Source organism: Branchiostoma lanceolatum, chromosome 10 (assembly GCF_035083965.1).
Source record: "Branchiostoma lanceolatum isolate klBraLanc5 chromosome 10, klBraLanc5.hap2, whole genome shotgun sequence".
In the NCBI taxonomy this organism is placed as follows: domain Eukaryota; kingdom Metazoa; phylum Chordata; class Leptocardii; order Amphioxiformes; family Branchiostomatidae; genus Branchiostoma; species Branchiostoma lanceolatum.
In genome coordinates, this window is record NC_089731.1 from 13,847,217 (window position 1) to 13,860,844 (window position 13,628).

The following is a 13,628-nucleotide window of genomic DNA, read 5'->3' on the forward strand; positions in this document are numbered from 1 at the left end:
TTACACTTGATATCGTGATATCATATTCTCCTGGAAATATTACACTGGATATCGCGATATTTTTCCTGATGGTATCATATTCCCAGTCGAGTGAGATCATTATTATGAAATTAAAAGATGCCAAGATATCCATGTGCTCAGAAATCAGACACCAAACTGGAATATAATAGAATGCATATGACATTGAAAATGATACCCGTACCATGTTTCCAGGGGTGACCTCCTTTGAATCAAAATCCCATAATTTGCACGAAGTTGTAAAAAAAAACTGAATATTTTATATTTGAACCCATTAAACGAATTCTTCAACATGAGAGATTACGATGGAAATTGTGACCGTGCTTGAGTGCACTTCACACCAACACATCATGTCATAAATATATGCACTTAATTGTTTACCATATTCCAACCCCAGAGAAGGTGAAGTTGTCATACCCAGAGTTCTTGGCGCCAGCGGGTCTCTCTCTCGGCACCATGACTGGAAAATAGTTCCCACAGTCCTATATGGCTGTCGTGCTTTCATTTATACCGACCAACCAAAGACACTTTGTTTGAGTACGTGCGGCTACCGGACCCATCCCCTCCTTGATGCATGTAAGGGTCTACGTGATACGTCACTGTCACAACTAGCCACGCAAATGCTAGCCCAACCCCAAGACGGTTCCATTCCTTCGTACAGCCAAACCCAATTAAGATAGATCTAGCCGATCAATGGACTTCGCGCACACTTCGACATCCTGGTACAGTAGAAACAAGGGGCCTGTCGTATTTCTGTCCGCGCTTGTGTTGACTATTCAAACCGCTAGTCAGCTATTTCATCTCTCTTCTAACCTATCTGAGGTTCATTTCACGGGAGATTATTTTTCTCTTCGCTGCTACTAGCGAACGGAACCGCCCTAGGCGCCGTCAAACCTATTTGATTGCAGCGATCATAGGTTCTTTTACGCCCTTTTTATATTATGAAGTCCAGAGGAACGGGTGCGTGCCAGTGAGCGCGTGATGATGCGGGGACATCGCTGAAACCCCTCTTTTCCTACCAATATCGACTAGTCCGGGCGTACGTCGTTTCGCTGGGATACCTACCCAAGCTGCTCGCCGTTTATACACTAGCGCTGTGAGCAGCTGGCTCTAACAGTGAGACGCCCGCGCTCTCCACGATGCTACAACCATCCTGGTTCGCCCTCTACATCCTGGCTTTCAGGGCATTAAAAGGTAAGACTCACCTTCTCAAGCCTACCTTCTTTATCTCATGTCATCACCCGTACAAATGATCTCAGCTCTGTATTGCCGCCGTTACCAGGATGAACAGATCGTACCGGCGGCACATACAAACGGAATCTCGCATCCCCCTCTTGAGTTCGTGAAATCTCGGTACTCTACTTAAACTAATCCTTTTTTCCCTGTATGTGCTTTTGCTTAATCCCAGGTATACATCACTTCTATTTAATTGCTGACAAGTAGGCTAGGAATTCGTGTCGTTTCCGAGTGATTCCAAGCGAGACCCAATATTTCTTCCCTTAGTTATATTGGCGCGGTTATAAGAGTATCTCGTGCGGCGATGCACTCCAGTCCCGAGACGGAAAGATTTCGATTAGTTTGCCGAGCAGACACAGCCCTTTATAGGGTTCTACATCAGATTCGATGAGTGTCGAAAGAACCCTGGGGGCAGCAGCAAGGGTCTGATTTATTTACCTCGAATTCCATAACTTAAGAACACTATTCATACAATACCGCGGGGGCCATACCCAGACCTTTACAGCTATTTATCAAGAGAAAAATCCTGCTATAGAAAAATACACACACGGCTGGTGTACCAGTGAAGGTCTTTATTTTGCATCAAAGATGCGCTAGAAGAGGAATATTCATAAGAATGTAGAAAAGATGACGACGTCTCCTTCGGAAGATACTCTTGAAGTTAACGGCACGTTCTCGAAGACTGTCGAATCGTCATCAGTATTGGAAGATATTTCTTTGATTTTCCCCGCTGTATAAAATACAGTGGCTGCCGTACCGGTGGAGGTGTTTATTTTGCATCAAAGATGCACTGAAAGAGGAATATTCATAAGAATGTAGAAAAGATAACAACCTGTCCTTCGGAAGATACTCTTGAAGTTAACGGCACGTTCTCGAAGGCTGTCGAATCGTCATCAGTGTTGGAAGATATTTCTTTGATTTTCCCCGCGAACTCGCCTGGTGCCCAGAGACTCATCAATTATCGACGCTTCGTATAGAATCGCAATTAGTCAATTGTGCGCTCCACTAGCGCCCTACGCGCAGCACTAATGCTTGACATGATCTCGGCGTATAGCGGGACTAATTTAAACTTGCAGCTACAATCCAACGGCAGAAATTGGTAAAGGGGATCTGGATTACAACACTCGTATCATTCTTAATGCTCCAAAATATGAGCAAGATTGACAAAATGCAATCTAAGCAAAACTCGATCAAAACTAGGAGACTTAGAATCGATACCAGTGGACCTAATTGCTTTCACTGAAATGAGAACAATACAGGACTTCGATCGTTCTCGATACTCTTAATTTGTAATCAGTAGTTTTTGGATTCGCAATCGTGCCTGAGGGAGTGCGTGCGATGGGTTCAGTTTCCGGACTGTAGATTCTAACTGGCACCTACATTAATACGTGCTGATACTCGTATTGATGTTGGCTAGCCCCCTGCTGTGAGGCGTGTGTCACTGCCCTACGGCGGTAAATGGTCTAACCGTCTGACTTCACGCACGGACCGGAAGTGTTAAGAGGAAAAAGGGTTCAACTTTTGACCCACACTTCTTCTCCTCTTTATCTCAGCAACACGAATCTTAAGAAAATACATCTTCGATTCAAAATCTATACCACAGTTCACTGAGGAAAACGCAATTTCAAAAGCAATCTAGACGAGTTTTTTGGGCGCAACAGAGATTGTATTACGAGGAAAGATAGCTTTGGATGTGTAGGCTGATTTATAATGGTCCGTCTCGGCCGCATGTTGGGTTCTATCCTTTATATTCAGAATCGATTTTTTTTTTGGTGATCTTTTTAAAGTTTGACCAGACGCTGATCGAAATTTTATGTTGATGGCTTCCATCAAGACAGGACATCGGCGCATTAAGGGCGAGCGTTTTCACGATCAGCTGTCTTCCTGGGCATAATGCCGTCGGATTTTTGTGGGATCACAGCGAGGATTTGTGGCGGATTTGCCGGATTGCCAGGTGTAGAGCCAGCGGGGTGCTTTGCATGACAGACGGCATGCCTAACGCTTTGTTCCTCTCTGTTTTCATTCTCGTAGGTTCAGGTGCGCAAGGAAACGGTGGGACACCGAGAACTGTCACAGCTGTAGTCGGCGAGTCGGTCACCCTTCCCGCCGCCTTTTCTACCCGCGAGAGCATACTTTCTGTGACGTGGAGCAAAGTGAACGCAGACCAGTCGACGGTACAACAAAGAGAACCGGTATTTGTCTTTTCAAATGGGAACTCGAAGTCGCACGGATCGTATAGAGATAGAGTGCTGCTCTCGGGGAAGGTGTCGTTACGCATTGCGAACATTCGAGTACAGGATGACGGAATGTACGTGTTGAATGTCATGACAGAAGACTTGGAGACTGGAGAGGAGTATGTCCGCTTGATCGTTATGGGTGAGTCTTTTTATACAGATTTTACATCACAACCCATTAATATGCACTTACAAGGTTACATAAATCCGCCACTTTGTAAAAATGTGGGTTTGAGAGATCTCTAGTGCAGCACACCCCTGGTATGCACGGAGTGCATTATACTGGGGGACGTTGGGATAAAAATCTGTCTGGAGGTATTTTTTAGTGTGTCTTAATAATGAACTCTGGTGGAAATATTTTAGTAGAGATTTGTAGATTATAGAAGCTCAGTTGATACATGTGCTTCCAACTTTTTATTGCAACATTCCTGAACAAAACATGGTGGCGGCACACTCAAATGGTAGAGTTATTTTCATGCCAACACCAAAACAAAAGAAAACACATGTTCGAACGTTTCATCGAGACCGATAAGGCGATGTAAAGACATGCAGTTGTTATGAAAGCATTTGGAATCTGTCAAAAATGTTTGGACATCATGTAATATATGACAATTTTTAGCTGTGGACATAAAAGAAGATCCTCTTAGAAGGTATTAAAGAATCATCTGATAGATCATCAATGGTCAGATTATATCAAAAAGGCAAATGTGTATTCTTAGGGCGAGAAACTCAGGAAGAAAACTACATAGCAACACAGAACCACCGTAGTCTCAATACCACACTCAGAATACTCGAAGCACTACTGACCCACGGCTATGAAAATAGGTAGGATTTATTCCCCAATAAAGCCAAATCGCCACCGTTTTTGCATTAACCCTTTGAAACAAGACGCATCAATAATGCATGCTCTGTGCTCCCGATGCAATATGCTCCTCGTCCAAGCTTTGAACCGACTGCTTGCACCCATACTGGCAATCAGATTTGAATCTCAACGTTTTTGTCACTTCAGGGTTGGGGTCGACATCAAACTTAAATCAAATCGACAACTCCTAGTAACCTACATTAAGTTTGACACAGAAGTACAAGACGTGATGCATGGTTTACCAATAAAAAAACAACTATTAAAGATTCAGTGGCAGAAATGCCTTGCCACGATGTCATGGCGTTAATGTTGCAAATTAGTCCTATTATTATTAATGTGTTCCTTTTAATCTGCGCTCAGGGATGCGAACAAATTAAATTCCAGAGAATGCTGATATCATTTAGCTGCAGTGCAAGGTAGTAAACCAGTCAGAATTGCCATGAGGAAGGTGACAGATGGTCAGCAAAACGCCGTTTGAATAAAACACTTGTTTGTGTAAAAAGAATGCTTCTTATTCCATTCAGTAACTTGCCAACCTGATGAAACTATGTCCCATTTTCAATTTCAACATCACTTTTTGCTACCATAACTTGCCCAATTCAATTCAAATAGTCATTTAGGATTAAGGAATACCATTATTGTTTATACCATCGCCCACAACCGTTCTTTCTAACACCGCAATTCTAGTTCTAACGCACTTGCCCCCAAAGCTATCATCTCTTCGACTCGATACGAACATAAAAAGGTGACCGTTCGATGATATCTCCTGTAGCGGGCATAATCGGGAAATGTAACTTCAATCTGACACCATTATTGCACGTAGATACTTGCATTCCACTTGTGGAGGGACTTAATGGGGGTATTGCCTACGCAATAAGTCACAAAGCTTGTTCGTGGTCAAAGACGCAGGTAATAACGGTAAACCTATCGCTGTAAGCTCCCCCATAAGAAATGGAAGGAAAATTGGATCCTAGGTGAAGCGTTCGCCGATATGTCCCAGGGAAGGACCCGGCAGCTGGAAAAGTACCATCCTCCAGCAAAATGGTCATCCATTCAAAGTTCTAAATGTCCTGAAGTCTGTTAATCTAGTCGACCAGATGGAGCTCTTCGAGTACAGGTTCAAGTTTCATGGGCCATTTACTGCGGTAGAGGGTTCAGCCAATGACACTGAAGAAGAATCTGTACCATCCAACATGACCTTGGCTTAATGAGGGACCTTATGTAGGATTTTCCGTCCGCCTGACACAAAAGGACCGAAACTGAGATCATGATGGATGGTAGGGATTAACTCGTACGGAAGGCCGGTGTCACCGAACGTATTCGTCTTCCCCCTCTTGTCAATACATGTGATAATGCCATGGTTAACTAAGCGGATTCAGACTGGAACGTCCTTGTGAGGGTAAAGCTGTATGGAACATGCATATATCAAACCAACTGTCGTAACTGTATACATATAGCCCGGAATTATGCACATTTCTAGACCGGAAATACGCAAATTTAACCAACCCCTTGTAAGGGTGAAACTGTATGGAACATGCATTTATCAAACCAACTGTCGTAAATGTATACATGGACCAGAATCATGCACATTTCTAGACCAAAAATATGCGAATCTAACAAAATACCCCTTGTAAGGGTAAAACTGTACGTAACATGATTAAATCAAACTAACGTCCCTTCTGGTGTGACTGTATACATAGAAAACAATTATACACATTTCTAGACCAAATATATGCATAGTAAGCAAAATATCCATTGTAATCGTATAACTCTATGGAACATGCATAAATAAAACTAACTGTCGTAACTGTATACATAGATCAGAAGTATACACATTTCTATACCAGAAATACGTAAATTTAACAGCACACCCCTTGTTAGTGTAAAACTGTATGAGACATGCGTAAATCAACCTAACCTCCCCTCTAGTGTTACAGTATACATAGAAAACAACTTAACACATTTCTAAACCAAAATTATGCGAAAATATGCAAGTTCAGCAAATACCCCTCGTAAGGGTAAAACTGTATGGAACATGCATAAATCTAACCAACCTCCCTTATAGTGTTACTATATACATAGAAAACAATTAAACACATTTCTAGACCAAAAATATGCAAACTTAACAAGACATCCCTTGTAAGGGTAAAACTGTATGACACGTGCACGAATCAAACCAACCTCCCTTCTGGTGTTACTGTATACATAGAAAACAATTATTCACATTTCTAGACCAAAAATATGCAAATTTAACAAAATACCCGTTGTAAGGGTAAGACTGTATGGAGCATGCATAAATTAAAACAACCTCCCTTCTGGTGTTAATGTATACATAGAGAACAATTAGACACATTTCTGGACCGGAGAAAAAACACATTTAACAAAAGACGAAATGTCCACATAAGTAATGTATCAGCTAACCTGATTTGATGGGAAAATTATGTAAATTCGTTTACACATCATGTTTAGACGATGAAAGAAGCATGTAGATTATGATACAGATAAAGCATGGCATAGCTTTCTTAATCTTATTATTCACTCAATGCATCTAGTCCCAATGGGGCATGATAATGTAATAAACTTCATTGTCGTTGTCATATTTTCAAAACGCCATTGACGCCATGGCTAATATGAAGAATATTGAGTGCAATCTACAACTCAACAATCAAATGTTTCAAATAGAGTAGCTAATATCACCCTACTACTCTACCCAATGCCACCTTATAATATTTTCCCCGGGTGGTAGGGCAACTAATGTTATTCACCCTTCGCAACCTTACCCATGGGACAAGACAGCTTATGTTAACCCTACGCCTAGAGCATGTACCGACTTAACTTATGCAAATCAAAAAAGATGTACACATACGATAAGGGCTGAAATTAAAAGGTAGGGTCATGATTTATTGTAGATGTGTTGATACTACAATATAAAGATATATCTGTAACTACAGCCTGGGGGCTGCCCCGTATCAAGAAAAACTAGGTCAACTTGGCTCATGAATATACAGTATCATAACCTTTCAGTCATATCATTTAATCATTAGCACCTACTGAGTCTGTATCATATCTGAACGATACTGATACGGCGTAACAAACAATAATTTGGGTTAGGAACAAAGACGTATGTATACGGATGTGTATTTTGGTTGGTGGATAAGTATGATGTCAGAACCAGCCCAGTTCGTTGAAAATTCCGCATGAACAGGACGACCTATCAGTGGCCTGAACAACAACAACAACAACTGTTGCCAGTACAATGTCTTTTTATCATTGTCAATCTTGTGGGAACAGTTTCCATAATTTCCCCGAGCGTCCATTATCTAGAAAACCTTAAAAAAAAACATTTCTATCAAAATCCCAAAACCCACATATAATTGAAAATGTAGGACTATTTATTAGTATAGTAACTGCCTTTAAAGATGAAGTCAAACCCCTTAGTGATGTATGTAGTAACATCAGATACATATACAGTCAATTTAACAATATGTAACTGTGTATGTAACTGAAATTGTACATGTGTTAAGTTGCTGTGCTATGCATGTTTGAATAAAGATATGGTTTTTTTTAATAAAGAAAAGAACATCAGATACAGTAGTTCTATAGTCTGGACTGTGTTATACATTTCCATACGTTAGTACATCAGTTTGTTCCCTTACAATTACCCCTCAGGAAAAAAACTGAAATGAAAACATATATTTTTTTATTTTGCAGTGCCTCCAGTGGTCAAGGTTGGACCGTCTAGTCCTGTGGTTAGCAGCTGGGGCAAGTCAGTGACATTCAAGTGTACAATAACCGAGGCACGGCCTAATGTCTCCGCCTTACACTGGGAAAAGGACGGCATTCCAGTCCAGAGCATCGGCGTCAGCTCCAAGTACTCTGGGGGAACCCTGTCGTCGCCATCTTTAACCGTACGTCACGTGACCAGAGCAGACACGGGCAGTTACGCATGCGTGGTGAATCACGTGGTCAGACCAGTCACTTCAAGTGTACAGCTAAAAGTCTTATGTAAGTACGAACTTTTCCTTTGCTGCAAAGTCGTAAACAACACTATCTTCGACATTAGCTGGCCCTCTGATTCGTCAACCGTAATCACATTAACACAGCAGTGTCTTACAAACGCCAGAAAGAGACATCGTATCCGACGGCGCATCAATAATATACAGACCGTAGAACGGCTCCTGTTGTATTATTTACGTCCACCATTGACGATGATGTCAATCATTTGTCTTGCTGGCTCGAGTACACCCAGAGGAGGTGTAGGAGTCAGCCTCTGGATTTAATGGATCCATAAAAATTCATTTCTGATACCTTCACGCCACGAATGGTGTTAGCTCGCTCCTAAACAGATAGGTCTGGCCAATATTTCTGAAAAAGACGAATGCATTAGCTTAGTCGTTACTCTCTGCTGCCTCGGCGATATACTCCCCTTGCCTTTCCTATACATACACTGCACAAAATCATATCTTGAAACATACCGTAAAGCTTGCGTAAATTTTCAATTTTTCCACTAGCATGAAAAAATAGTACCTTTACGCATGCTTTAAGGTGTACTTAATTAAAGGGTTGATTCCATGCAGTGATAGTGGACTTACAAAAAGTACATAGTACAGAAATATACGAGCAAATCACCTTTTCGTCCAATCATTGAAACTGACACGCTAAGCGAGCAATATCAGCGGATAAGAGTTAATTAGATTACATTGTCCCAACCGTTTGACCTCTTATCTGTCTGCGTTTCCGCTCCTGACGAATCTTCCAATATCTCAGCGCCAACCACTTCGTTAGGTATGCAAATGAAGAGCATATGTCAAGTTGATTCTAGGAAATCGATTAGACACGCACGGTGGTGACATTGCCGCAAAGTATTGTCCCTTGTCTTCTCAGCAATTTGCATAGTTTCTCCGATACATTTTATCTCCATATATGTCTGCCTATGGCTATGCATGTCAACATGTGTACAGAATACGACACACTTATAGTCTATATTCGTGTTTAACGCTTTTGGTTTCATTTAACTGTAAAATAAAATATACCGATATATTTCTTTTATCAATCGCTGATGTGATAGTAGAGTTCGTCTGCATCGAAGAATAACTAGATATGTAAGTCTCCATACAGTTATGCTAGCAATTGTTTCATTTTCAAACATTATGTGTACACCATAAATTCCATTATATGCAACGTAGATGCAAACCTAACTTATTGAATCAAAGCCGCATCCCGACAATGCGTATCTAAACGATTTCCATCAGATTTGATTTGATTGCAAAAAAAGGTTAATGAAGAACGCTGAGCCACACTAGTGTTGAAATCGTCCACGTACATAAAAGTAAATTAGAGAAATCTCCCCTTTTACGACGCCATTCATCAATGCCGGTCGAGTGGATGGCAGAAATTACAACACACACAGTTCAGTACCAAGGAAAGATACCGTTATTTTACTGTTACAACATACATAGTTCAGCACGAAGGAGATGTGCTGTTATTTTACAGTTATAACACAATATTTCAGTGCAAATGAAAGATACCGTTAATCTTGCTATTACACACACATTTCAGAACAGTCAGCAATAAACGAAATTCATTGTAGATTAATTGTCACAACACGCTTACTTCAGTGCAAATGAAAGATACTGCTACCCTCTATAACACACACATTCCAACACTAAGGAGAGATGGTAATCCTTTGCTAATATAGCGCACACGTTCAGTACCAAACGTAAGAGAGATGCCATCATTTAACTGTTACAACATGCATACTTAAATGGAAATGAAAAATACCGTTACTCTCCTGCATGCTATAACACGCACAATTCAGCACTGAGAAGATATGCCGTTGCCTTGCTGATACAGCACACACAGTCAGCTCCAAAGACAGATGCCGTATCTTAAATGTTACATAGTACAGCACGCATAGTTTAGTCAAAATTAAAGATACCATTACTCTCCTGCTATAAAACACACATTTTAGCACTGAGGAGAGATACCGTTTTCGGTTGATATCAAAAAGAGATACCGTATCTCTACTGTTAAAAAGTACAGCACACATAGTTTAGTCAAAATTAAAGATACCATTACTCTCCTGCTATAAAACACACATTTCAGCATTAAGGAGAGATACCGTTTTTGGTTGATATAGAACACACAGTCAGTATCAAAAACAGATGCCGTATCTCTACTGTTACATAGTACAGCACACATAGTTTAGTCAAAATTAAAGATACCATTACTCTCCTGCAATAAAGCACACAATTCAGCACTAAGGAGAGATACCGTTTTTGGTTGATATAGCACACACAGTCAGTATCAAGAAGAAATGCCGTATCTCTACTGTTACATAGTACAGCACACATACTTTAGTCAAAATTAAAGATACGATTACTCTCCTGCAATGAAACACACATTTCAGCGCCAGAGAGGGATGCCTTTGCTTAGCTGATATAACATGCACAGCACCAAAGAGAGATGCCGTATCTTAACTGTTACACATGATAGCACACATACTTTAGTTCAAATTAAAGATACCACTACTTTCCTGCTATAAAGCACACATTTTAGCACTAAGGAGAGATGCCGTTGCTTTGCTGATATGCCCCCACACATATTTCATTGCTTATAAAATATATCGTTACTCTTCCGTTAAAGCATACCCGGTTCATCTCATTGCTTTACAACTACAACTCATACAATTCAGCACCAAGGAGAGATACCGTAACTTTACTGCTGTAAGACATGCAGTTTAGCCACAAGGAAAGATACCGTTACTCTACTGCTATAGCATACAGAGTTCCGTATCAAAAATACATGCCATTGCTTTATAACTACATAAAATACAATTCAGCACCGAGGAGAGATACCGTAACTTTACTGCTGCAAGACATACAGTTCAGCGCCAGGGAAATATACCGTTACCTCATTTCTATAGCATGCACAATTCCGTATCAAAAATATATGGCATTGCTTTATAACTACAAAACATACAGTTCAGCACCAAGGAGAGATACCGTAACTTTACAGCTTCAAGACATACAGTTATGCGCAAGGAAAAGATACCGTTACTTCACTGCTATAGCATTCACAGTTCCGTATCAAAAAGATATGCCATTGCTTTATAACTACAAAAAATACGGTTCAGCACCAAGGAGAGATACCGTTAGCGCGCTATTAAAATAACTGGCGTCTATCTGTCCTTTAACGTAAACCTAGAGACGCATATCTTCCCTCTCCTGAGCGCCGTATGAAAACAGCAGCCCGTTCAGCTCCAAAAGATCAACGTACGAGATTGTGCCCCTCAGATGACCATCATTATACGGATCACGTAGCTCACGCAATAAAGCCGTAATGGCGATAATGTTGTATGCATTACCGGCTTTTGCGATCGCATCATCCCACTTTTGGGATGTTCCAACATCAATCTAGATCGGGAGTGAACATTATGGCACCGCGGGTCCCCACGGCACGACCTCTCGCAGACACCTCGGGTACAACCGGGGAACCGAGGGCGTATGCTCCTGATGTTGTGATAAGTGTAATTGCTTCATTTATCGAGACCAGGTGGCGATGGTTTATGATAAGGCCTGGAAGTTGCCCGTATCGATTACGCTTAATCCCGACATGGTATCAAAGCTGGTCCTACTTCAGTCGTCAAGAGCGTAGCCTGCCCGCCAGTAAAACGTCATGTTAGGGCAATTACAAGCTTTCTCCAGCCGGCTGAATGTGGTAAGATAATACAAAGCAAAGCTAGTAGCCTGAGTAGGGGTTGTAGGTTCGTGGAATGTGATTGCAGTAGCTCACTACGACTCACTGGGTGCTATCTGCTTCACTTGAAGTGCGTTCTGTCAAATGCCGAATCAGTCAGGAGGAATACAAGCAGCTGGTCTAACGGCTGCGTGGGTAAAGGTAGACTTCACGGCCATGCTCTTTTTCACCACAAGCCAGTGCCCACACGTCAAAAACATTGATCGATGGCGCCTTTCATGCATTTCCCGTTTCCTATATGACAGGACTATTAGTAGGCATTTGCGCCGTTTGGAAGTGGGGGATTATCCTGTCAACTCCTTGAGCAGGTGTTCGCCGCCAATACTCGCACCTGTAACAAATGCGTCCCTATGATAAAATTCACTCGGTATGAACAAATATTACACTTTATAAGACCAACACTAGAATGACTTTTCAGTTAAGACTTACCCAAAACTTTCGCATGAACTGCATCAACCTTGTTTATCTACTACTGCTATTTCCGGCAGTGGGTCGTAGGTCCCGGATAACCTATGTCGCCCCCCGTCTCTGATTAAGATCGGTCAGACGGCTCGGATATAAACATTCACTTTTCTTGAAAAAGAATCTGGCTCGTATGTTATCTGGCACTTACGACTTAAGTGTTGGTTTTGGAAAGTTTAGTCATTGTTTATAATGCTATTTACAAACACAGATGAAATTTCATGCTAATTTCTTATTTTCAGATCCAGCATCTATAATAAGCATATCAGACGCAATCGCCGTGACAGTTTCTGACCGAGTGACTCTACAGTGTGTGGCAGACGGCAACCCTCCCCCCAACATCACATGGACCAAAAATGGAGTCTTACTACCCTCAGTAGCGCACACGTTATCTAATGACGTCCGCGCCTCATCCGTGACGCTCAAAAGGGTGCGGATGAACAACACCGGCGCTTATGTCTGTGCGGCAAGCAACGGCGTGGGGAAGAGTGACTCCAAAGCTGTCCAACTCAGCGTCACACGTAAGTCACTAACGATAACTTAGCGTCACACGTAAGTCACTAACGATAACTCAGCATCACACGTAAGTCACCAACGATAACTCAGCGTCATGCGTAAGTAACTGACGATAACTCAGCTTCACACGTAAGTCACTGGTGATAACTCAGCGTCAAACGTAAGTTACTAACGATAACTCAGCGTCACACGTAAGTCACTAACGATAACTCAGTGTCACACGTAAGTCACTAACGATAACCCAGCATCACACGTAAGTCACTAACGATAACTCAGCGTCACACGTAAGTCACTAACGATAACACAACGTCACACGGAAGTCACTAACGATAACTCAGTGTCACACGTAAGTCACTAATGATAACTCAGAGTCACACGTAAGTCACTAACGATAACTTTATGGTGTCACACGTAAGTCACTAACGAGAACCCAGCGTCACACGTAAGTCACTAACGATAACACAGTGTCACATGCAAGTCACTAACGATAACTCAGTGTCACACGTAAGTCACTAACGATAACACAGCGTCACACGTTAGTC

At 41.6% G+C, this 13,628-nt stretch overlaps 1 protein-coding gene across 2 annotated transcripts in view; it reads left to right on the forward strand.

The window, feature by feature from the left end:
- The first annotated feature begins 824 nt into the window (after window positions 1–824).
- LOC136443930 (protein amalgam-like) overlaps window positions 825–13,628 on the forward strand; it is a 64,964-nt gene continuing 52,160 nt past the window's right edge. For both annotated transcript variants that reach the window (XM_066441307.1, XM_066441306.1), the window contains exons 1-4: window positions 825–1,212; window positions 3,286–3,630; window positions 8,062–8,355; window positions 12,813–13,091. In XM_066441307.1, the coding sequence (XP_066297404.1) occupies window positions 1,158–1,212; window positions 3,286–3,630; window positions 8,062–8,355; window positions 12,813–13,091 (973 nt within the window). In that variant the 5' untranslated portion in view covers window positions 825–1,157. The remainder of the gene's footprint in view (window positions 1,213–3,285; window positions 3,631–8,061; window positions 8,356–12,812; window positions 13,092–13,628) is intronic.